The 22,213-nt window shown below is 41.7% G+C and overlaps 1 protein-coding gene across 3 annotated transcripts in view; it reads right to left on the reverse strand.

Moving 5' to 3' along the window:
• Window positions 1-12,971: 12,971 nt before the first annotated feature.
• Window positions 12,972-22,213, reverse strand: part of ikbke (inhibitor of nuclear factor kappa B kinase subunit epsilon) — a 57,325-nt gene continuing 48,083 nt past the window's right edge. For 2 of the 3 annotated variants that reach the window (XM_041195625.1, XM_041195626.1), the window contains exons 19-21: window positions 18,877-18,983; window positions 15,379-15,450; window positions 12,972-14,563 (exon numbers count right to left, since the gene is read on the reverse strand). In XM_041195625.1, coding sequence (XP_041051559.1) covers window positions 14,533-14,563; window positions 15,379-15,450; window positions 18,877-18,983 — 210 coding nt within the window. In that variant the 3' untranslated portion in view covers window positions 12,972-14,532. The remainder of the gene's footprint in view (window positions 14,564-15,378; window positions 15,451-18,876; window positions 18,984-22,213) is intronic. The other variant, XM_041195627.1, reaches the window with a different exon arrangement.

The following is a 22,213-nucleotide window of genomic DNA, read 5'->3' on the forward strand; positions in this document are numbered from 1 at the left end:
GTGCAAATCACAAAAATAACGGGCTTACAGGCTGACAATGAAAGAAATCCCGTTACCCTGTCGCCTACTGGGCTCCCCCACAGAGAACACTCTAACTTGCACTTATAATATGACTGATGTAATAAGGCATCGTAACATGACAGAAGTGTTTTCAAACTAAAATTGACATCAAGTACATGAGGAGATCAGGAAGAACAAACATTTGGTCAAAGAGGTAGGTTTTAAGGAGTGTCTTGAAAGAGGAGAGAGGCAGAGAGGTTCAGGGAGAGAATTCCAGAGATTTTGGCTCTGGGAAGTTAAAGACTCTAACGCCAGAAGCAGAGAAGTTTAAAGTTGGGGGTGTACAAGAAGCCAAAATTAGAGGTGTGCAAATACCTTGGAGTTTTGTAGGGCTGGAGGAGATTACAGAGATAGGGAGATGTGAGGCCATGGAGGGATTTGAACATGATGAGAATTTTAAAACCTGAGGCATTGCTGGAGCAGGTTAGCAAGCCCAGGGGATGATGGGTGAATGGAACTTGGTGTAAGTCAGGATTTGGGAAGCAGAGTTTTAGATGAGCTTAAGTTTATGGAGGTGGAAGTGGGAGATTGGCTAGGACATCATTGAAATAGTCAAGTCTGGTAGTAAAAAAGGTGTGGATGAGGGTTTCAGTGACAGCTGAGCTATAAGACATAAATATGGGCATGTTAAGCAAGTGGAAATAGGCTGGTTTTGGTGATGGAAAGGACCATAAGATGAAATCAGTGATGCATTCCATGGCCAAATAGCTGACTGGATGTGACCCATGAAAGTGAACTGCCAGCCAGATGAGGGATTGGATAGCACTGCTGGCCATGCAGTCAGAGCACAGGAAACATAACCAGCTTCATGAGAGGAGGGGGGAGGCTAGAGAAATCAGGCTGTCTGTTCAAAAAAGGTGGGAGTGACAAGGTTTTGTTGGGAGAAAACTTCCTGCTGTCAAAACCAATGTTAATAACATTAAGTTCAGTTAAGTCAAACAATAGAGGTACTCTCGATATATACATTGGGGTTAATCTTTGACCCCCAATATGATGACAGGCCCCATGCAGAAGGCTGTGGAGTCGAGGTCTATTTCAGAGACAAGAATCTGTAATCCAGGCTGACATTTCCAATGCAATACTGAGGGAGTGCTGCATTGTCAGAGGTGTTATCTTTTAAGTGAGATGTTAAATCAAGGCCCTCTTGGACAGAAGTAAAAGATCCCATGGCTACTTTTTTGATGAAAAGCAGGGGCTTTCTCCCAGTGTCCTGAGCCAATTTTTATCCTATAACCAACATCATTAAGGGCATTTTCTTGTAGTTTATCTCCTTGCTATGTGTGGGAGCTTGCTGTGCACCAATTGGCTGCTGAATTTCCTACATTACAACAGTGACTGTACTTCAAGTCCTGAAAGGTGCTATAGAAATGAAAGTCACTCTTTAAAAATGTTGTAGGGGCTCAATAGGGTTGATGTCAAAATGATGTTTTCACTTGAAGAGAGAACAAATTAAAGGCCTATAAATATAAATTACTAATAAATCGAATTGGGGATTCAGGAGAAACTTTTTTCACCAGAGTGGTGAGAATACAGAACTCGCTGCTATAAAGAATGGTTGAGGCAAATAGCTTAGGTGCATTTATGGGAAAGCTCAGAATGTGAGGTTATGTTGAGTTGAGGAGGGGTGGGGGGAGGGTTATGTAGAGCAGAAACACTAGCATAGGTCAGCTGGGCTGAATGGCCTGTTTCTCTGCTATGGACATGATGTAGCTTGATGGTTTGTGATTGATGGATTGTCCAATGAGGAGAGATTGAGTAGACTAGGGGTATATTCACCGGCATATAGAAGAATGAAAGGTGATCTCACTGAAATATATAAAATACTGAGAAAATGTTTCCCCTGGTTGAGTAATCTAGATTCGAGAACAAGAGGGCACAGTCTCAGAATAAGGGGTCAGCCATTTAGGACTGAGATGAGGAGAAATTTCTTCAAAGGGATGTGATTCTTTGGAATTCTCTACCCCAGAGAGCTGTGAATGTTCAGTTGAGGAGTATGTTTAAGATAGAAGTTGCTAGAATTTTGGATATTAAGGGATATGGAGATAGTGTGGGGAGGTGGAATTGAGGTACAAGATCAGCCAATATCTTGTTGAATGGCAGAGCAGGTTCAAAGAGTGAAATGGACTCCCCCAGCTATTCCTTGTTTTCTTTTGGTTGGAGAAAGTGCACCACATGGTGGAACACAATAGTATAACAGCAATTGGCAGTTCTTGTTGAGCTATCTCGCTGAGGTTCCAGGTGCTGATAATAAAAAGACTTGATCCATCTCCTTCTCCCAACTCCATTATGTTTCTCCTTCCCTCCTCTGCCTTGGTTACTCATTGAATAAGAGAGGAGGCCTTTGCTGACTCCACTTGGATGCAGTGGAGGGACGACTCATCAGTGTTGGGTTTTGAGTTTGAACTGTAACTCGGCATGGGCAACTGGGAAGTGGGTGAGAGTAAGTTTAGTGGCAGCTGTGGTTCAGTGGCAGCTCCCTTGCCTTTGAGTCAATAAGGCTGTGGGTTCAAGTTCCGCTCCAGAAACTCGAACGCAGGATCCAGACTTACACTTTGGTATTAGTATTGAGGGAGTGCTGTACTATCAGAGGTGCCATCTTTTAGAAGAGATGTTTAACTGATTACCTTCTTTCCTCAAGTGGATTGAAACTCCTTGAAGAATAGGGGAATTCTCTCTGTTGTCCGGCCCGATATTTATTCCTCAACCAACATCAGTAAAACAGCTGAAGGTTGTCAACAATCTGGTTCATCACCGTAATCACTAATACGCCCATTTGCTTCCAAAAGGTAGTAAATCCTGTCACTAAGAATCTTCTCCAATAATTTCCCTACCACTGACGTAAGGCTCACCGGCCTGTAATTTCCTGGATTGTCCCTGCTTCCCTTCTTAAACAATGGAACAGCATTGGCCATTCTCCAGTCCCCTGGGACCTCACCCGTAGCCAGTGAGGATACGAAGATTTCTGTCAAGGCCCCAGCAATCTCCTCCCTTGCTTCCCTCAGTACTCTGGGATTGATCCCATCTGGCCCTGGGGACTTATCCACCTTTAATATTCTTCAAGACGCCTAACACCTCCTTTTTTTTGATCTCAACATGATCCAGGCTATCTACACACTCTTCCCTAGACAAATCGACCGCTAAGTCCTTCTCTTTGGTGAATACTGATGAGAAGTATTCATTTAGTATCTCTCCCATTTCTTCTGTCTCCACACACAGATTCCCACCTCCGTCCCTGGGTAGGCCTACCCTTTCCCTGGCTCCCCTCTTGCTTTTTACATATGTAAAAAAGGCCTTGGGATTTTCCATAATCCTGATTGCCAGTGACTTTTCATGACGCCTTTTAGCCCTCCTGACTTCTTGCTTAACTTTCTTCCTACTTTCATTATATTCTCCACAGGCTTCATCTGTTCCCAGCCTTCTAGCCCTGCGAATGCTTCCTTTTTCTTTTTGACTAATCTCACAATATCCTTCATTATCCAAGGTTCCTGAAACTTGCCATGCTTATCCTTCATCCTAGCAGGAACATGCCAGTCCTGAATTCTTATCAACTGACGTTTGAAAGCCCCCCACATGTCAGTTGTTGATTTGCCCTCAAACATCCGCCTCCGGTCTAGATTCCTCAGTTCCTGCCCAATATTGTTATAATTAGCCTTCCCCCAATTAAGCACCTTAACCCGAGGACTCCTGTTATCCTTATCCACCAGTACCTTGAAACTTACTGAATTATGGTCACTTTTCCCAAAATGCTCCCCTACTGAAACTTCGACCACCTGGCTGGGTTCATTCCCTAATACCAGGTCCAGTATTGCCCCTTCCCTAGTTGGACTATCTACATATTATCTCAGGAAGCCCTCTGGAGGCACCTTACAAATTCTGCACCATCCAAACCCCTAGCACTTAGTGATTCCCAGTCAATATAGGGAAAGTTAAAATTACCCACTACAACAACCCTATTGATTTTACATCTTTTCAAAATCTGCCTAGTGATATTCCCCTTAACCAGCAGTGCAACTCCCCCACCTCTTCCACATCCCTCTCTATCCTGCCTGAAACACCTAAACCCTGGAACATTTATCTGCCAATCCTGTCCATCCTTCAACCAAGTCTCTATAATAGCAATAACATCATAGTCCCAAGTACTAATCCAAGCTCTAAGCTCTCTGCCTTGCCTGTTATACTTCTTGCATTGAAACAATGCATTTCAGACCCCCAGTCCCACTGTGTTCAGTAATTTCTCCCTGCCTGCCCTTCCTCTTAGTCCTACTGGCCATATTCACAGGTTCCCAGACATTTATTTCACCTGCTGACCTATTGCTCCGGTTCCCACTCCCCTGCCATACTAGTTTCAACCCTCCCGAGTGATACTAGCAAACCTCGCAGCCAGGATATTCGTGCCCCTCCAGTTTAGATGCAACACGTCCTTCTTGTACAGGTCCAACCTGCCTCAGAAGAGATCCCAATGATCCAGATATCAGAAACCCTCCCTCCTACACCATTTGAAATCGCACGGGATCAGAGGTGAGCTGGCAAGATGGATAAAGAATTGGCTTGGGCATAGAAGACAGAGGGTAGCAGTGGAAGAGTGCTTTTCTGAATGGAGAGCTGTGACTAGTGGTTTTCCGCAGGGATCAGTGCTGGGACCTTTGCTGTTTGTAGTATACGTAAATGATTTGGAGGAAAATGTAACTGACCTAATTGGTAAGTTTGCAGATGACACAAAGGTTGGAGGAGTTGCAGATAGTGAACAGGATTGTCAAAGGATACAATGGTTTTAGATTGGTTGGAGACTTGGGCGGAGAAATGGCAGATGGAATTTAATCCGGACAAATGCGAAGTAACGCATTTTGGAAGGTCTAATACAAGCAAGAATTATACAGTAAATGGCAGAACCCTTAAGTGCATTGACAGGCAGAGGGATCTTGGGGTACAGTTCCATAGGTCACTGAGAGTGGCAAGGCAAATGGATAAGGTAGTCAGGAAGGCATATGGCATGTTTGCCTTCATCGGCAGGGGTATTGAGTATAAAAGCTGAGAAGTCATGCTGCAGCTGTATAGAACCTTGGTTAGGCCACACTTGGAATATTGCGTGCAATTCTAGTCGCAACATCACCAGAAGGATATGGGGGTGTTGGAGAGGGTGCAGAGGAGGTTTACCAGGATGCTGCCTGGTCTGGAGGTTATTAGCTATGAGCAGAGGTTGGAGAAACTCGGATTGTTCTCACTAGAGCGACGGAGATTGAGGGGTGACTTGATAGAAGTTTACAAAATTATGAGTGGCATGGATAGAGTAGATAGTAAGAGGCTTTTTCCCAGGGTGAACGAGTCAATTACTAGGGGACATAGATTTACGATGAGAGGAGAAAACTATAGAGGAGATGTGCGGGGCAAGTTTTTTACACAGAGGGTAGTGAGTGTCTGGAATTCGCTGCCAGAGGAGGTGGTGGAAGCAGGTACGATAGTGGTGTTTAAGAGGCAGCTTGACAAATACATTAATAGGATGGGAATAGAGGGAAATGGACCCTGGAAGTGCAAAATGTTTAGTTGACGGGCAATATGATCGGCGCAGGCTTGGAGGGCCGAAGGGCCTGTTCCTGTGCTGTACTTTTCTTTGTTCTTTATAATAAATAGCATACACAATATTTTAACCTTAAGTGTTTTGCCATTGATTCATAAGCAATCAGCCCAGCCTGAGCTTGCTTGATAAGGCCATTGATAGGAAATGAGCTCTGCAACACACAGTGACAGGCTATTAACTAGAGATAGTGAAGGATATTTTGTCTTGGCTCAGCGACAGCACTCTTGCCTTCTACATAAGGTTGTGGGTTCAAACTTCTTTCCAAGACTTAAGTATATAATCTCATTGACACTTCAGCATAGCACTGTTAGATATTGTCCTTTGAATGAGGCATTAAACTGGGGTCTCATCTTCCCCCTTGGGTAGGTGTAAAGGGTTCAATGGCACATTTACCTGTCAATCAACATCGCTAAAACCATTTAAGACAATTGGCAAAAGAACCAAGAGGAAGATGAGAGGAAGTTTCTTTCAGGGTAATAGAGTAAAAAGGGCAGAGAACTGGAACTAATTAGATAGCTCTTTCAAAGAGCCAGGCCAGCACAGGATCGATGGGCCAAATGCCCTCCTGTGCTGTCTAATTCTATTTAATTCATCATTTACATCATTGCCAAGAGTATTTTTAGTTACCGAGTTTCACTACATCTCAGCAATGGCTGCACCACATTGACTGACAGCACTTCATTGACTTGCAGCTGTCCATTGCTGCAGAAAGTGTACTTGGAACAAAGTGTTGTATATTCATATTTATAAATGACACTAAAGTAGAAGCAAAGTAAGCTATGTGAATGGAGGAGGTAGTTACAAATGGACATTGACAAACTAAATGAGGGGCAAGACTGTGGCAGATGCAGTTTAATGTAAGAAATGTGAAGTCATCCACTTGGGGTCAGAGAAAGACCAGTCAGTTTTACTTTAATAGTGAGAAGCTAGGAGCTGTGGAGGAACAAAGGTATTTAGGGTTCGTGTGCAGAAATCAATAATGGATGTCATGAAAATATAATAATTTTCATAATATTGTGATTTAGTGTAATAGTGGAGTTTAGATAGTATGTGCGTGTGGGATTTAATTGAATTGGAGACTGTTGGTCTGAAGGCTTTGAGTCATCAAAAAGGAAGCTAGGTTTGAAATGCTAAAGACGTAAGCATGGCTGAAGTTTTAGAATGTGAGGTGTAAGGAAAATTTGTATTTTTAGATAAACCAGAACAGCTTGAATTTCAAAGAGATGGTAAGATGTTGCACCTAGCCAGAAGAAGCTAAGCTAAACAGTGTGTTTATTTTTCTCAAAGGTTACTGATAAAATCAGTTCTATGAGAGATTTGTATTATGAAAAAAGTAAAGTTGCAAAGACATATGGGAACAATGGAATTTGCATTAAAAAGGGAGAAACACATATAAAGGAGCTGATTCTATGTATCAGAGGAGAGGGCTTCTAAGATCTAACACAAGTGTGAAAAGCCTTCCGCCTCTATGCATCAAGTTGCTATCTACAGGAACCGAAGCTGAGAAAATTCACTTTGAATTCTCCTATCCAAGGTATTGTGTGGCTTTGCCTGGGTCTGTTTAAAGATATTGATTTTTACAGTTGCCTTAATGGGGGTGTACTGGGAGCAAGAATAATTAGGAGTTTTAGGAGTTATTATAATAGTAATTTGTAGACCTATGTATGTGCTTGAAATCTTTTCTTTTGTTAATGTTTAATTTAGTTTTGTAAAAAATCTCTAAGTCTCGGGCTTATTACTACTGAATTCAAGGCATGCATCTAGAAATAAAATACAAATTGCAAAATTATTATGATCACGTGATCAAGTTTCCCTTGTGGATTTGCTCCGCTTGGCACACATCATTTGTTGCATCATAACAAATTGGTTGCTCTTTGCAGGATATTTGAAATTCTTGATTGGTTTGGAGTCGGTGAATCTTAAGGTTACAAGTTCGAGAAGTGCTTTGAATTCAGGAGTTGGTGTAAAGTATTTTTGACGTGGCGAGACTGCAAAAATGGCTGTATTCATAGCTAAAACTTTTTTGGAAGTAGAAAATAAAACTCAGCATTACAAAAAGTATCTAACGGTAAGTTAACAGAGTTGATGCAGAAAAGGTGCAATTGAGGTTACCCGTAGGGGCAAAGAAAGCAGACATAGTTGAAGTGACGGCACATCATTTAAAATTGGAAGGGAACTAGAGACCACATTCTCCAGGGGATGGGTCAGTTGAGTTGGCTAAGATCCAGTTGCAAATGAAGCAATCTGAATATGGAAAGGAAATGAAAAAACTTGAACTAGAGGCAGAAAAAAAAGAAAAGGAAAGAGGAAGGGCATTCCAAAGGAAATTGGCAGAAAGGCAGGAGAGAGAAAAAAAACAGGAATGGGAATTCAAAATGGCAAGGTTAGAAAAGGAAGAAAGAGAGAAGGAAAGAAAAAGAATCAGCTTAAAAAGCTGGATTTTAAAAAAGAGATCTCAGATGCTGAGGAAAGTTTTGATAATGAGAAAACCTTTAACCTAAAACCCAGTGGGGAGATATTTAGATTTGTTCCAGCTCTTCCTAAGTTTGAGGAAAGAGATGTTGAAGCATTCTTTATTTCATTTGAGAAGATAGCTAAACAGATGAAATGGCCACAAGAAAACTGGACATTGTTGTTTCAATCTAGGTTAGCAGGTATAGCACATGAGGTTTATGCTTCACTGTCAGAAGAAATGTCAGTGGGCTATGATATGGTAAAAAAAGACTATTTTGATTCATGAGGACATACAGGCAGAAATTTAAGAATTTGAGAAAACAGCAAAGGCAAAGTTATATTGCATTTGAGAGCACAAAACAAAGTAAATTTTGACTGGTGGATACAGGCATTAAAGGTAGAGGACATATGCAGATATTAAAAGTAATTCTTTTGGAAGAATTTAAAGATTCAATTCCTTCAGTGGTGACAGCTCATGTGGAGGAACAGAGGGTTGAAATGGTAAGACAAGCAGCAGAGGTAGCTGATGATTATGAATTAGTTATTAGTAATAGACCTAAACCTTTTTCCACTATCCTTTTAAATCAGAGAAGGATAAAAAGTGGAAAAGTGAAAAGAAAGTGGGTAGTCTGGGAAGAGAAGGAATAGGTGGAAATTCTCAGGATGTTTTTTCTCAATTAAAAGGAAGGTGTTAAGGGTTGAAGTGACACTCAAAAATTGCAGTGTTTTCATTGTAATAAAGTTGGGCACACAAAGTCAATGTGTTAGAAATTACAGGGCAAATCTGTTATTTTAGGTAATGGTATAGCTGAGTCACAGATGTGAGTGATGCCTATGGCAGTTGAGCAGCCTGTAGAGGTGTTTTCAACATAAATGTTGCAGAAAAAGCTTCCTGGGTTGTTTCCAGATTGTGTGATAACAAGATCACAGGCTTTCAGGTTGAAACAGGAAGAACAGGAAGTTAAAAGGCAGTGGGAAGGTGTTGAAGTCCAGTTAACCTACACTGTTTTTGATAAGATTGTTCGGGAAGAAATAATGGAGAATAATGCAGCTGAGGTATTTAGCTCAAGGCAGTTAGTAGAGTTAGAGAAAAAGGATCTACAAATAAAAAAGTTATATCAGACAACTTACTCAGAAACAGAGGCAGAATGTATTTCAGAATGTTAATACCTTAAGGGTAATGTGTTACTGAGAAAGTGGTGGCCATATCATGTTTCAGCAGATGAAAACTGGATGGAAGTGCATCAGATTGTTATACTATTTGGATATAGAAATGAGATCCTGAGAAAAGCTCATGAAATTCCAATGGGGGGGACATTTAGGAATTAGAAAGACACAGGTGAAAATACAAAAACATTTTTATTGGCCTGGATTGCATGCAGATGTAGTCACACATGTCAGGTGATAGGGAAACCACACACAGTGATTAAGCCAGCACCTTTAATTCCAATTCCAGCATTTAAATAACCTTTTACTAGGGTCATGATTGATTGTAGGACCCCTCCCCAAGACTAAAAGTGGAAATCAGTCCTTACTGACAATAATAGATGTGTCTACAAGATTTCCTGAAGTGATACTTTTGAGAAATATTACAACACAGAAAATTGTGGAGGAGTTGACAAAATTTTTCATAAGGAATGGTTTACAAATCAGACCAGGGTTCATATTTCATGTCACTGTTGTTAAGGAAGTAATGAACAGTTTGGGGATAAAACAGTTTAAGTCAACAGCTTATCATCCTGAATCACAAGGGGCTTTGGAAAGATGGCCTCAAACTTTAAAAACTGTGATGAGGGTGCATAGTTAGGACTATCCACGGGATTGGGATAGGAGATTACCATTCTTGTTATTTGCTATTAGGGATGCTTCTAATAAATCAACTGGATTTAGTCCTTTCGAACTAGTCTATAGTCATGAGGTAAGTGGACCACTGAAATTGATTCATGAGAAATTGGTGGGTCAAAATTCTAAAACTACCCTCCTGGATTAGGTATCAAACTTCAGAGAAAGATTGGACAGAGCATGTGAGTTATCTAGGGAACACTTAAAGATATCACAGCAAGTGATGAAAGTGAAGGCAGACAGGAAAGCTACAGCTCATAGTTTTGTTGTTAGGGAAAATGTACTAGTTCTGTTACCAGTACTCGGTGACTTGTTAAAGGCAAGGTTTAGTGGACCTTACAGGATTGAAAAGAAACTGAGTGAAGTAAATTATTTAATAAATACTCTAGATAGAAGGAAGAAGCAGAGGGTATGTCATGTAAATATGCTTAAAAGGTACTTTGACCAGGAAGAGCACCAAAAGGGGGTATTAGTGGTGGTAGATAAAGAGAAAGTGGTAAAAATAAAAGATCCTGAAATTGATTTTCCTTTAATCTAATTGGATAATGAGGGGGTACTTGAAATTTTAAATATAATATTGAGTTATCTTCCAGATAAGTGTCAAAGTGATTTGGAGAAGCTATTGCAGTCATACAAAGCTATTTGTGGGAATAAACTGGGGAGGACAAATTTAGCTATACGTCATATGTATAGAAGTTTCATCTTCAATAAGGCAAAATCCTTACAGATTAAATCCAGCAAAGTTATCACAAGTACAAAAAGAAATTGAATTCATGCTTCAAAATGACATTATTGAGTTTAGTTGCAGTAACTAGAGTTCGCCTATTGTGATGGTACCAAAACCGGATGGAAAGCAAAGACTGTGTATGGACTATCAAAAGGTGAATGCAGTGACAAAAGCAGATTCATATCCTATACCACGCTTGGAAGATTGCATTGAGAAAGTGGGACAATCAAGGTTTATCACAAAGATTAACTTGCTGAAAGGATATTGGCAAGTACCGTTATCGGAGAGACCAAAGGAGATATTGGCTTTTGTGATGCCAGATGGACTATATCAGTTTAAAGTTATGCCATTTGGTATGAAAAATGCACCTGCAACATTTCAAAGACTGACAAAGTAATTGCAGGACTGAGCAGTTGTGCTGTTTATGTTGACAACTTGATAGTTTTCAGTCAAACGTGGGAGGAGCACTTACAACATCTGGAAGAGTTATTTTGTCAGCTACAAGGGGCTAATTTGGTGATGGGCTTGGCTAAAAGTGAATTTGCAAAAGTTACATATCTTGGCCATACCATTGGACATGGTAAAGTGGCTCCAAGAGATGTAAAAATCAAAGCTATTGTGGATTTCCCATTGCCTACAACAAAACGAGAGATTTTGAGATTTCTGGGCATGAGTGGGTTTTACTGGAAATTTGCACCAAATTTTAGCCAAGCGGTTGCTCCATTTACTGAGCTATTAAAAAAACCAAGAAGTTTCAATGGACATGGAGTGTCAGAAGGCTTTTGACAGTTTGAAATCCGTATTGACTACAACGCCAGTTTTGGCAGTGCCTAATTATGCCAAGTAAGTTAAGTTGGCTGTTGATGCAAGTGATGCAGGCATTGGGGCCGTACTGTTACAAGAAGATGAAACTGGAATTGAGAAACCAACTGGGTATTAGTCACGGAAGTTGAATGTACAACTGAGAGGATATTCAATGATTGAAAAGGAGACTCTGGGTCTGGTGTTAGTGTTGCAGCATTTTGAGATTTACATTGCAAACAATTCATCAGAAACATTTGGTCAGACAGACGGCAATCCTTTAAAATTTCTGGACAAATTTTGAGACAGAAGTGCAAGGCTATTCAGATGGACTTTATTACTGCAACTATTTAATCTACAGATTATACACATGGCTGGATGAGAAAATCTAATTGCAGATGCATTGTCAAGAGTTTGAAGCTCGAAGCAAAAATTGGACATTTAAAAACCTGGACACTGGATTAAAATGATTTCTGTTGATACCATATGTATTATATGGTAATTCATGCATCTGGTAATATAATAGTGTGAGTTTATAGATAAGTATAGGAGGTAGTATAAGACAGATTAAGAAAATGAAGCCTTCTTTTTAAATTATGACAGTTAATTTTCCCGTAAGGAGAGGGCAGGGGAGGTGGGGGGAGTTCATGAAAATATAATTTTCATAGTATTGTGATTTATTGTAATAGTGGGGTTTGGATAGTATGTGTCTGTGTGGGATTTAATTGAATTGGAGATAGCTGATTTGGAGGCTTTGAGTCATCAAAAAGGAAGCTAGGTTTGAAATACTAAATACATAAACTTGGCTGAAGTTTTAGAATGTGAGGTGTAAGGAAAATTTGCATTTGTTGATAAACCAGAGCAGTTTGAATTTCAAAGAGTTGGTAAGATATTATACTTAGCCAGAAGAAGCTAAGCTAAGCAGTGTGTTTATTTTTCCCAAAGGTTACAGATAAAATTAGTAACATGAAAGATTTATATTATGAGAAAAGTAAGGTTGCAAAGACATATCATAACAATGGAATTTGCATTAAAAAGGTAGAAATATGTATAAAGATGAGGTTATGTGTCAGAGGAGAAGGAATTCTAAGATCTAAAACAAGTGTGAAAAGACTCTCGCCCCTGTGCATCGAGTTGCTATCTATAGAAGCCCAAGCTGAGAAAATTCATTTTGAATTCTCTTATCCAGGCTTTGCCTGGGTCTGTTTAAAGCTATTTGTTTTTACTGTTGCCGTAGCGGGGTATAACTGGGAGCCAGATTAATTAGGAGTTATAATAGTAGTAATTTGTAGACCTATGTATGTGCTTGAAATCTTTTGTTAATAAATGTTTAATTTAGTTTTGTAAAAAATCTCTAAGTCTTGGTGGACTTATTACGACTGAACTCAAGGCACGAACCTTGAAATAAAATACAAATCGCAAAATTGTTGCAAGCTCATGGATTTGATTCACCTGGCACACATCGTCTGCTGCATCACAACATGGACATATCCCAAAAATGACCAAAAGAACTAACAGAATAATGGCCTTTATTTCAAAGAGGTTGGAATACATAAGTGAGGAAGTTAATGCTTCAGTTGCACAGAACCTTGGTCAGACATAATTTGGAGAACTGCCCTTCAATTCTGGGATCACACTTCAAGAATGATGCATGAGCCTAGGAGGGGAGTCTTGCACATTCAGCTGAATAATGCTGTGGTTTAAATTATGAGCATAAGGTTGCATAGACTAGGCCGGCATTACCTTGTGTTTAGAAGATTCATCTGATTGAGGTATATTTCCTTGATGGGAAATCTGGAACAAGGGGGCAGAAACTTAACGTTAGAGCCAGATCATAAAGAAATCTTTCAAAGGGGAATGGAAATTTGGGGACTTCTCTCACTCACCAAACGTGGTGGATGCTGGGAGTCAGTTGGACCTCCTCAGACTGAGGTGGATAGATTTTTTTTTACTGGATACGGTTATCAAAATGTATACCTAGTCTTTCTCCCGCATGCGACCAGAGGAACTATGGGCAGCAAGACTCCGCCGCTGGAGTCTTTGTGGAGTAAAGGTAGGAAAATGGAGTTGAGGTGCAGATCAGCTGGATCAAATTGAATGGCAGAGTAGGAACTGAATGGCCCCCTCCTGTTCCCCAGTGCATTGCGTGGTGAAACTGAGGTGCAAGGAAGACCCCAGGTTTGATTCCTGGTTGGAGTTATCTGAATAACACTGAGGAAGCAGTTAAACCGCTGCAACTGGACAAAACACGTGCCTCCTGCACGTGAGCTGGCAGCATGAGAGGACAGGACACGACTGTGATAGCTTCCAGTGACGAATAGCTCTGTCAGTCACTGTCTAAATTTATGCAGAATGACCATGTGAACCTTGCATTGGACAGCAGCCAGGGTCTGTGGATCTGTAGCCCAGCAAGATTCAAGCCCCTTCAATAGACATAGGGGGAGGTGATAATTTTCTTGGAGGGTTACTGCGCTTGACTCAATGTTGACAGGAGAGAGAGAGAGAGAGGAAGATGGTTCACTGGGGTGCTGATATTGCAGAATCTTTTGTTTGTTGATTACGGATACAAGCAGCTTTGGTTTAATTTCTACATCATTGTTCCCGGAGTATCCCGGAGAGAATGGAAATTCACAATGTCTCAATCCTGGGGTTACTGGACTACAAACTGAGTCACAAATAAGCATACATACAAATTTAAATCAAAGTTTCCGATGAGATTATACGTGCAAAGATGTAGACTGTGTCTTTGTTCAACAGTTTCTACAGATGTTAGAGAGCCAGTTCTACAGTTCTCCTGGTTTATCTTTCCATTAAAGCTGTTGAAGTAAAACTGGGGGAGATGTAAAATGAGCTGCTGATTTGCTGTTGCTTGTTTTACACAATCACAGGGTCACAAACTACCCCAGGGAGTCTGGATGTTACTTTGTTCTTTAATAAGAACGTCCACCCTGTTTTTGGTGTGATTTCAGCCACAGCATGATCCTACAAGTAACATGGCAATGAAATATAAAGTTGCAGCACAAAAATATCACATTCTCTTCACCTCCTGCATCCCATCTTCAACAGCCAAGCCTCATACACCTTGAGGCTTCTGAACAGCAAGCCTAGTGACAAAAGCACACTTGGTTACTTCACAGCATTGATCAGGGAGCGTCACACACAATACCACAGTGGTTATTATATAATAGCATATGTTACCATTGTGGGACAGACAGGTAGGGGCACACAATGGTTGACAGTCAGAGGAAAAGAGCGTTAAGACTTTGTTGGGCTGGGGAATATTCGAAATGGGTGGGTGTGGCGGGAGGGAAGAAAGGCATTAAACATAAGGATGAGAATTAAAATCTGAGGCATTGGAAGATTGCTTATTAACTTTCAAAAGGGAAGTGTATTGAATAAATAATTGCGGCAATATTATCAGCACTGCAAGGGGAAAAAAACGGAGGCGTATAACTAATTGGATAGATTGAATAGCCTCATCTGTGGTGTAGCATTCAATGATTCTTTTCTATGACTGGGAGCCAAAACTAACTAATAAGGATTGATGGGTGAGAAGGACATGGTGTAAGATAGGAACAGGAAGCAGTTTTGGATGAACTCAAATTTGCAGATTGTGGAAGACGAGAGACCAGCCAAAAGATTAATTGAGTTTGGAGGTAACAAGCAAGATGTGGATTTGAGCAGCCAATGAGCTGAGGCACGGGAAGAGTCAGGTGATGGAAAGGAGGTAGAAATAGGCAGTCAGTGAGATAAAGAGGGTATGGGATTGGAAGCAAAGCAAAGCTCAAACTCATGAGACACAGATTGTGAATAATTTGGTTAAACCTGAGACAGTGGTTAAGACTAGAGATAGAGTTTGTGATGGAGGTTGAAAATTATGTTCCCAATCTTTAATATATCAAAGAATGGTCTTGTTTACCTTTCGATGATCAAGTTGTTGTGCTCGAGTTCCTGCAAAACACCTTCCATTTCCTGTTTGAGCTGCTTCATCCTGTTAACACATAGATAGGTTCAAAGCTCCTCAACATCGCACCTTTAATGAGCTGTACCAAAAATGGCTCCGAACCTTCTTGGACAGTTTGTGTTCAAAGCTCAATTGTAGTATTTTGAGAAGATATAAAATAAAAACTTGCTCGCTTTCTACAACGACCACACATGCAGCTCCACTTTGCAGGAGACGGTGAGCTAGTTGCTGACTCTTCCACAAATAATGTCAGTACTGTTTATGGGATGTAATTGGGGCAGGCCGTTCACAGCAATGTTTTCCTCCTTTTACCACTGCCTTCAGGAAACTGAGCTCCATTGACCTGACAGACTGACAAGAGCTTAGCCTCCATCTAATGTCACAAGGCAGATTGCAAAGATTCCGACTGATTTCACATTGTGTGATGAGTGGACCATGCTCAGGAGGAATAGGTGAGTTTGAACCTATGGTTCCCAAAGTTGAAGGTGAACTAGGTAGACCCTGCTCCTTTTTCTCATCTGTGAATACGAAGTAACTATGTTGCCCTTCTGCCTTGTGGCATAGACTGTTGTGATGTTGGTGTGCAGCAATGGGAAAGTTTGGAATTGTAAACTTGTGTTTCAGTTGCATTGCAAAATGGAATGTTAGTCAGCCTGCATTGATACATGCACAGAGATGGATGCTAAACACAAAGCACTTTTGCTTTAAATGGCTCAGGCAGGTGGTAGGTAGCGAACATGAACTGCTCCCTCAAGAAGGAGACGACATTGGAAGGAGCAACTGAAATGACGAGACTGCGCTCTCTCCAATCATCCTTCCTTGAACCTGGATTACTTGCTCTTCAGTGTAAACGAGTGAAATCCAAGGAATGTATTTGTCCCTTCTGCACCAGAGGCTAAAAGTCTCAGCCTGTCACCCTGGTCTGTGCCGAGGGAGCTGATCTGAGTTGATTCAGCAATGTGGGTATCACAATTGGCCTCGGTGCCTACGGCTTGAGTGTGGGGGTGGAAAATCAACCAAGTTCCCTCACCCATCAGCAATATTGTCTCACACCTGGTAACTGTTTGTGTGGTGAGTCACTGGGTGGAGGTGGTATCAAGTGTGACTGTAATGCCCCCATAGGTGGATAGTCACTCACTGTCTAAGCTCAAACATTAAGAATGGCCATTTGGACAAGAAAATACAGGTGACCCTCACCGGACTGGGGGAAAGCTAAGGGAAGATTTGAGGGAGCTGGTCAAAATCATGAAGGATTGTAATAGGGTAAACAAGGGGAAACCAGTGGCAGGGAGTCAGTAACTGATGTTTACAGATTTAACATTCCAACAAAAGGTCATCAAGCTGAAATGTTAACTTTGTTTCTGTCTCCATAGATGCTGCCTGGCCTGCTGAGTATCTACAGCAATTTGTGTTTTTATTTCAGGTTTAAGATAATTGACAAAATGATCAGGGGCAACATCAGGGGAATCTTTTTCACGCAGCGAGTTGTTACGACCTGGAATGCACTGCCCGAAAGAACAGTGGACTCATTGGAATTCTTTGAAGGAGTAACTTGCGCTGTGGATAAAGGGGAGCCTGTAGATGTGCCGTATTTGGATTTCCAGAAGGCATTTGATAAGGTGCCACATCAAAGATTGTTGCAGAAAATGGTCTGGAGGGTAACATATTAGCATGGATAGAAGTTTGGCTGGCAGGAAACAGAGTGTGCATAAATGGATCTTTTTCTGATTGGTAGGGTGTGATGAATGGACTCCTGCAAGGGACTATTCTGGGGCCTCAACTTTTTTACAACTTATGTTAATGACTTACATGAGGGGAGTGAAGGCATGGTAGCTAAGTTGGCAGATGACACAAAGTTAGGTAGGAAAGTATATTGTGCAGAGGACATGAGGTTGCAGACGGATATAGATTGGTTGAGTGAGTGGGCAAAAATCTGGCAGATGGAGTATCACAGAATCGCACGGTGCAGAAGAGGCCCTTCAGCCCATCAAGTCTGCACCAACACATGAGAAACACCTGAACTACCTACCTAATCCCATGTACCAGCACTTGGCCCATAGCCTTGAATGTTATGACGTGCCAAGTGCTAGTATAATGTAGGAAAATGTGCAGTTGTTTACTTCGTCAGTAAGAACAGAAAAACAGACTATTACTTAAATACAGAACAGCTATTGAGGGATCTAGGTGTCCTAGTACATGAGTGACAAAAATTAGTATGTAGGTACAGCAAGTAATTAAGATAATAATGGGATGCTATCCTTTATTGCTAGGGGAATTGAACATAAAAGGAAGGATATTAAACTTCAATTATACAGGGCATTGGTGAGACCACACCTTGAATATTGTGTGCGGTTTTGATCTCCTTATTCAAGGAAGGATTAAGTGCATTGGAGGTGATTCAGAGGTGGTTTACCAGATTGATACCTGGAATGAGTGGCTTGTCTCATAAGGAAAGGTTGGACAGACTGGGCTTGTTTCCACTGGAGTTTAGAAGAGTGAGGGATGACTTGATTGAAGTATATAAGGTCCTGAATAGTATTGAAAAGGTGGAAAGGATGTTTCCTCTTTTGAGTAAGTCCAGGACTAGGGGACACTGTTTTTAAAACTAGGGGTTGCCCTTAAAGAACAGAGATGAGGAGATTTTTTTTTTCTCTGAGTGTTGTGTAACTTTGGAACTCTCTGCCTCAGAAGGCAGTGGAGGTGGGGTCGTTGAATATTTTTAAGAAGGAGGTAGATTTATTCCCTTGCCTAACAAGAATCTAAGATTATCGGGGGCAGATGGGAATGCAGAATTTGAAACACTCAGATCATCCTTGATCTTATTGAATGGTGGAGCAGGCTCACGGGGCTGAATGGCCTACTTTTCCCACTTTGTATGTTCATGTGGAAGCAGATTCGGTACTACCTTCCAAAAGGGAATTAGACAAATACTGGAAAAGGAAAAATTTGCAGGGATTATGAAGAAAGAGCATTAGCTCAATTGGTTAAATGACTGGAATGCGGTGCAGAATAATACTAACATCACAAGTTCAACCCTTGTACTGGCTGAGGTAGCTCTTGAGGGCTTCTTCCTTGCCTTACCCCAGGGTTTGGTGCAGACTGGTGCTGTTCAAACTATAACCATCTGCATATCTCTCGCTACTAGACAGAAATATTTAGGGTCCCTTGTGGTTTATGGCTAATTATGGACAGAAAAAGATTAGGGTAATGGGACTAATTGGATAGCACCAAAGAGCTGGCACAGACATGGTGGGCCAAATGGCTCCCTAAGAAGTGAGAGGGTGAGAAAATTGAAATGAATAAAGTGGAGGGGTGGGGACCTGGGAAGCAGACAGTGGTGTAGGCACTTATAGGAGAGAATAATTTGGTTTTCTATTAAATGGGGGGGAAAATTCTACACAAATTCCCCACTGTCTCAAGTTAGGGAACTCAGTCTGAACAGTCACTCCCCACCTGATTATCATCTCCATGCATTTCTGTTCAGAGGATTCGGTCGAAGCTGGTAATTTGGTCCCCGTTTGTTGTTCTCCTTGGAGCCTCGGCACTCCCAGGTCTAATATCTGCAATTCGGAATGGACGAGTAAGTTGTAATTTGTAATTCCTGGAAACTCCTGGAGATTTGGCAAACTGAGTAAAGTATTAAAGGTACTCCCAGCTCTTTGCAGTACTGATCTCTAGGCTCTGTCTGTACAATGTTTTCCTATTTCAAACAAAGAAGCAATTTTCCTAATTTGATCCTGACTCAGGCAGGTGGCCATTTTGAAATCGTGGTAACATAGCTCAGCCACCCAGAAAGCATTGTCATAACACTGCTGTAAACTGATGGAGTTATAATAATATTCAGTTTGTGAAATTCCTGAGAAATGTGAACATTGGGAGGGTAAACATTCTGATCATTCCTTCACACAAGAAAAACAACCTCAACTGGGCCCCATTTAGGACACAGTGCTCTATTAACTCCCAGCTCTACAAAAAGGCATGACTTATTTCTGTTTCAGTAGTATGGCAGGGGGCTGGGAACCAGAGCAATAGGTCAGCAGGTGAAATAAATGACTGGGAACCAGTGAATATGGCCAGTAGGACTAAGAAAAAGGGCAGGCAGGGAGAAATACTGAACACAGTGGGACTGGGGGTCTGAAATGCATTTGTTTCAATGCGAGAAGTATAACAGGCTTAGAACTTGGATTAGTACTTGGGACAATGATGTTATTGCTATTACAAAGACGGATGGACAGGATTGGCAGATAAATGTTCCAGGATTTAGATGTTTCAGGCAGGATAGAGAGGGACGTAGAAGAGGTGGGGGAGTTGCACTGCTGGTTAAAGGGAATATCACAGCTGCACGACAGGAGGACACCTCGGTGGGCTCATGCAGCGAGGCAATATGGGAAGAGCTCCAGAATAGGAAGGGTGCAGTCACAACGTTGGGGGTTTACTATAGGCCGCCCAATTGCCGGCGGGAGATTGAGGAACTGTTATGTAGGCAGATTTTGGAAAGATGTAAATAGGGTTGTTGTGGTGGGTGATTTTAACTTTCCCTATATTGACTGGGAATCACTAAGTGCTAGGGGTTTGGATGGTGCAGAATTTGTAAGGTGCATCCAGGAGGGCTTCCTGAGACAATATGTAGATAGTCCAACTAGGGAAGGGGTAACACTGGACCTGGTGTTAGGGAATGAACCCAGCCAGGTGGTCAAAGTTTCAGTAGGGGAGCATTTCGGGAAAAGTGACCATAATTCAGTAAGTTTCAAGGTACTGGTGGATAAGGATAACAGGAGTCCTTGGGTTAAGGTGCTTAATTGGGGGAAGGCTAATTATAACAATATTAGGCAGGAACTGAGGAATCTAGACTGGAGGCGGATGTTTGAGGGCAAATCAACAACTGGCATGTGGGGGGCTTTCAAACGTCAGTTGATAAGAATTCAGGACTGGCATGTTCCTGCTAGGATGAAGGATAAGCATGGCAAGTTTCAGGAACCTTGCATAACGAAGGATATTGCGAGATTAGTCAAAGAGAAAAGGGAAGCCTTCGTAAGGGCTAGAAGGCTGGGAACAGATGAAGCCCGTGGAGAATATAAAGCAAGTAGGAATAAACTTAAGCAAGAAGTCAGGAGGGCTAAAATGGGTCATGAAAAGTCACTGGCAACCAGGATTAAGGAAAATCCCACGGCCTTTTATACATATGTAAAAAGCAAGAGGGTAGCCAGGGAAAGGATAGTCCCACTCAGGGACAGAGGTGGGAATCTGTGTGTGGAGCCAGAAGAAATGGGAGAGATACTAAATGAGTACTTTTCATCAGTATTCACCAAAGAGAAGGACTTAGCGGTCGATTTGTCTGGGGAAGAGTGTGTAGATAGCCTGGATCATGTTGAGATCAAAAAAAGAGTAGGTGTTAGGCATCTTGAAGAATATTAAAGGTGGATAAGTCCCCTGGGTCAGATGGGATCTACCCCAGAGTACTGAGGGAAGCAAGGGAGGAAATTGCTGGGGCCTTGACAGAAATCTTTGTATCCTCATTGGCTATGGGTGAGGTCCCAGAGGACTGGAGAATGGCCAATGTTGTTCCATTGTTTAAGAAGGGAAGCAGGGACAATCCAGGAAATTACAGGCCAGTGAGCCTTACGTCAGTGGTAGGGAAATTATTTGAGAAGATTCTTCATGACAGGATTTACTACCATTTGGAAGCCAATGGGCGTATTAGTGAGAGGCAGCATGGTTTTGTGAAGGGGAGGTCGTGTCTCACTAACTTGATCGAGTTTTTCGAGGAAGTGACAAAAGATGATCGACGATGGAAGGGCAGTGGATGTTATATACATAGATTTCAGTAAGGCCTTTGACAAGGTCCCTCATGGCAGACTGGTACAGAAGGTAAAGTCACACGGGATCAGAGGTGAGCTGGCAAGATGGATATAGAACTGCCTTTGTCATAGAAGACAGAGGATAGCATTGGAAAGGTGCTTTTCTGAATGGAGAGCTGTGACTAGTGGAGTTCCACAGGTATCAGTGCTGGGACCTTTTCTGTTTGTAGTATACATAAATGATTTGGAGGAAAATGTAACTGCACTAATTAGTAAGTTTGCAGATGACACTAAGGTTGAAGGAGTTGCAGATAGTGAAGAGGATTGTCAAAGGATACAACGGGATATAGATCGGTTGGAGACTTGGGCGGAGAAATGGCAGATGGAGTTTGATCCGGACAAATGCGAGGTGATGCATTTTGGAAGGTCTAATACAGGCATAAATTATACAGTAAATGGCAGAACCCTTAAGTGCATTGATGGGCATAGGGATCTGGGTGTACAGGTCCACAGGTCACTGAAAGTAGCAACGCAGGTGGATAAGGTAGTCAGGAAGGCATATGCCATGTTTGCCTTCATTGGCAGGGGTATTGAGTATAAAAGCTGGGAAGTCATGCTGCAGCTGTACAGAATCTTGGTTAGGCTACACTTGGAATATTGCGTGCAATTCTGGTCACCACATTACCAGAAGGATATGGAGGCGTTGGAGAGGGTGCAGAGGAGGTTTACCAGGATGCTGCCTGGTCTGGAGGTTATTAGCTATGAGGAGAGGTGGGAGAAACTTGGATTGTTCTCACTAGAGCGACGGAGATTGAGGGGTGACTTGATAGAAGTTTACAAAATTATGAGTGGCGTGGATAGAGTAGATAGTCAGAAGCTTTCTCCCAGGGTGGAAGAGTCAATTACTAGGGGACATAGATTTAAGGTGAGAGGAGAAAACTTTAGAGAAGATGTGCGGAGCAAGTTTTTTATGCAGAGGGTAGTGAGTGTCT

Source organism: Carcharodon carcharias, chromosome 9 (assembly GCF_017639515.1).
Source record: "Carcharodon carcharias isolate sCarCar2 chromosome 9, sCarCar2.pri, whole genome shotgun sequence".
NCBI classification, from domain to species: Eukaryota; Metazoa; Chordata; class Chondrichthyes; order Lamniformes; family Lamnidae; genus Carcharodon; species Carcharodon carcharias.